This window comes from Papilio polytes, unplaced genomic scaffold (genome assembly GCF_000836215.1).
Source record: "Papilio polytes unplaced genomic scaffold, Ppol_1.0 DF823731.1, whole genome shotgun sequence".
Taxonomy (NCBI): Eukaryota; Metazoa; Arthropoda; class Insecta; order Lepidoptera; family Papilionidae; genus Papilio; species Papilio polytes.
Genome location: NW_013525473.1, coordinates 4,447,198 through 4,450,055, shown reverse-complemented (window position 1 = coordinate 4,450,055; position 2,858 = coordinate 4,447,198). Strand labels below are relative to the sequence as shown.

Here is a 2,858-nt window from a genome sequence, read left to right as displayed (position 1 = left end):
GGTCACCAAACGCTGCTTGGGTTGTTAAAGCGGTTGCGGACACGTAATGCACCATCTGGAATTATAAGAATAATAAAATGTAGAATTGAAAAAAGAATCAAATGCAATTTATAGATGGTTGATCTACGCAATGTTTTAGGTAAATCACAGAGAAAATAAATCCTTTACCTGCGTAAAAGGTAGAGGTTCGGACGTAGCCTGACACGCGCCACAAACGGACTGTTCGACTAGCATCATGGCGAACTTGCGGTGGGGGACGCAGTGAGGCGCTCTACAGGCGTCATCGTCTCTCTTGTCGCCGGCGGCGGCTACGTGTGCGTGTACTCTGAGCAGGAGGTGCTCGAAGCACTCGCTGGCGTCGGCCATGCAGCCCAGCTGGAAGCGGGAGCCGCCGCCCAGCGCGCGCCGCAAGCTGTCCGCAGCGGGCGCACGCTCCGCAGACCATTGCAGCTGAGCGAATAGCTCCTGTAGACAAATAAAGAAATGTATTATTGACAGCAAACTTTGATAAATAGATGAGGTCTATGAAATAACAATTACTGCCGCATTCAGAGATGGTTGACTTTCCGCAGTATATGTAATTCTAGTATGAGAAATCTATACTAAGAGCTAAGGGAGTTCATTAGTAAACGATTACTGACTATGTGGCAGTAAATCAAATATTTAATGTACGAGTTTTAAATACATGTAATCGTTGTTCTAAAACTATTCGTGTGTGCGTTGAATACACAGACTACGCCAATAATTTCGAGAAATAAGTACCTTTGTCTAAGAAAAAAAAATGGTTAATACAAATAATAAACATAACCGTAAAGAGTATTCGCATTGATTCGAAGAAAGGCCTGCGAAGGAACATACTACGGCGAGTTAATCAAATTCGAGAAGAAAGCACTGTTTCACAGTAGTTGTATAAATTCATACCTTATTTCTATGCTGTAAAAGATGAATTTCTCATAACAACGATGTTGAGGCTAAAGAAAAAACCAGTATGGCACGAATATTATAGGTCAGAAACAAGGCATGACCCGGCCGAGATCATGCGACGTAGTTTGTAAAAACGGGTCTCGTACGACAGTTTTCGTTTGTTTCGTAATGTTTGCTTTTGGATACGGCGTTTATGGACTTGTGATATTTACTCTATGTATCCTGGATATGATAAACAAAATACACGAACAATTTGTTGTTCGTTGTTTGTCATTTGGGAGAAAACGATGCTACTTACTTATTTGCTTCTAAAGTATTTTTAAAATGCATATTTTTGGAGTTTTAAATTCTTACTTTTTTAGTTTTTTTGTAAATGCAGTTGATTGAACTGTTCGAATGTGTATAGGGTTAAAATGTTGTAATATCCTTTAAAAGGTTACGTCGGAATGGCTGTAATTCAAGTGGCGTGTTTATCCGGCGCAGGCGCAGTGGCGGACGCAGCTTGCGCCGTGCCTTCCGTTATACTCATACACATCTATACATCGAAGATATTGATAAACTTTACGATATGTTAAGTTTATTTTTACTTTAACACGGCCTTACTTTATTACAACTTAAAATTGACCAATTTTGAATATCAGTTTCTAAAATAAATAAAGACGTCAAAGGGACGTTAAGAATAAATCACAATTCACACAATTATTCTGTCTTCGTAAGTTTATCGCCTCGTTCTCCGTACATCTTTGTTACATTTTCCGAGAAGTTAATGAACTTGAAAGCGCAAGGGTATTGTTTGATCGAAGCGCGCCTGCGTACATCACAATACTATGTCTTTTCTTTAAATATTCAACTATTAAATTCGATCGTTACTTATTTCAACCTTTATTTTCATCGTTTGTGTTTTAAAACAGTCAAATTCATCTTGGAGACAATAATAATGGGTTTCTTATCAAAGCATCGCAAAGAAGATATAGAAAAGTATCACGGAACTAATACATAAATAGTAATAATGTTATAGGCACATTTAAGATAAACACAGGCATCACGCTCGGTGTGAGAACGCGGCTAGTCTGCCGCCACAATTGTTGCGTGCGAATTATGTCTTTCAGAGTACCATGAGCTATGACCCTGCTACTTGAGATTTCTGATAGCCTGGTACTTACTGGCGCCATCGTATAAGTCTTGAGGAAACCATGTTTTTTTTTCAATTTTGTGACAGAAAATGGCGGCTTTTAAAACATTTTTTTTTAACATAACCGTGTAATGTAACAAGTTGGTAACGTAATGATTTATTTCTTGCAAATCAATGCGCATAGTTTACAATGAAACATAATAAATGTTTCATTAAAATACATGGATAAACATTCCATTCTTGGCCATTAATAATCTTGTCGTTTATACAATCGATTTTAATATAATCAAGACAAATAAGCCCATAAGGAAGCGATTATCTCAGAGTTGTTTTTCCATTCATGTCGGGTAAACTTTAAGAACACTTCAATATTGATTTTCTATCTTGAACTTTAAAATACATTGTAAACTCTTAAAGCAGGTTATGATTGCTTTTAAGGATCTTTTACAATGTACATACACGTGTAAAGATATGACCTTATACACATACGCTCTCCTGTTAAATATTCTGTTGGCAAATTGCCTTTGAAGGCTTCAATACAATGGCCTTTAAGGGCCAGAAGCAACCATTGAATAACAAGTCATTTCCCCGCTTGGATATAACAGTTACCTGCTTGGAAAAGTTTATTGTTTCCTTTGATTTGAACTAGCGATTGTGGTCATCATTGTGTACAATATATTTATGTTGCATTTTGCGATAAACATCAATTTTATTTTATGAGACAATTCCTTATTGCAAATAGGGGTAAAAAATATAACACCTAAATATAATAATTTAAAAAGGAACTGTTGCGAAGTTTTTT

The 2,858-nt window shown here is 36.9% G+C and overlaps 1 protein-coding gene across 1 annotated transcript in view; it reads right to left on the bottom strand.

Annotated features, from left to right (window-relative positions):
• The window catches only part of LOC106103500, a 54,899-nt gene that overhangs the window by 4,661 nt on the left and 47,380 nt on the right, over window positions 1-2,858 (bottom strand). The window contains exons 4-5 of the mRNA XM_013283279.1: window positions 169-465; window positions 7-55 (exon numbers count right to left, since the gene is read on the bottom strand). Of these exons, the coding sequence (XP_013138733.1) occupies window positions 7-55; window positions 169-465 (346 nt within the window). The remainder of the gene's footprint in view (window positions 1-6; window positions 56-168; window positions 466-2,858) is intronic.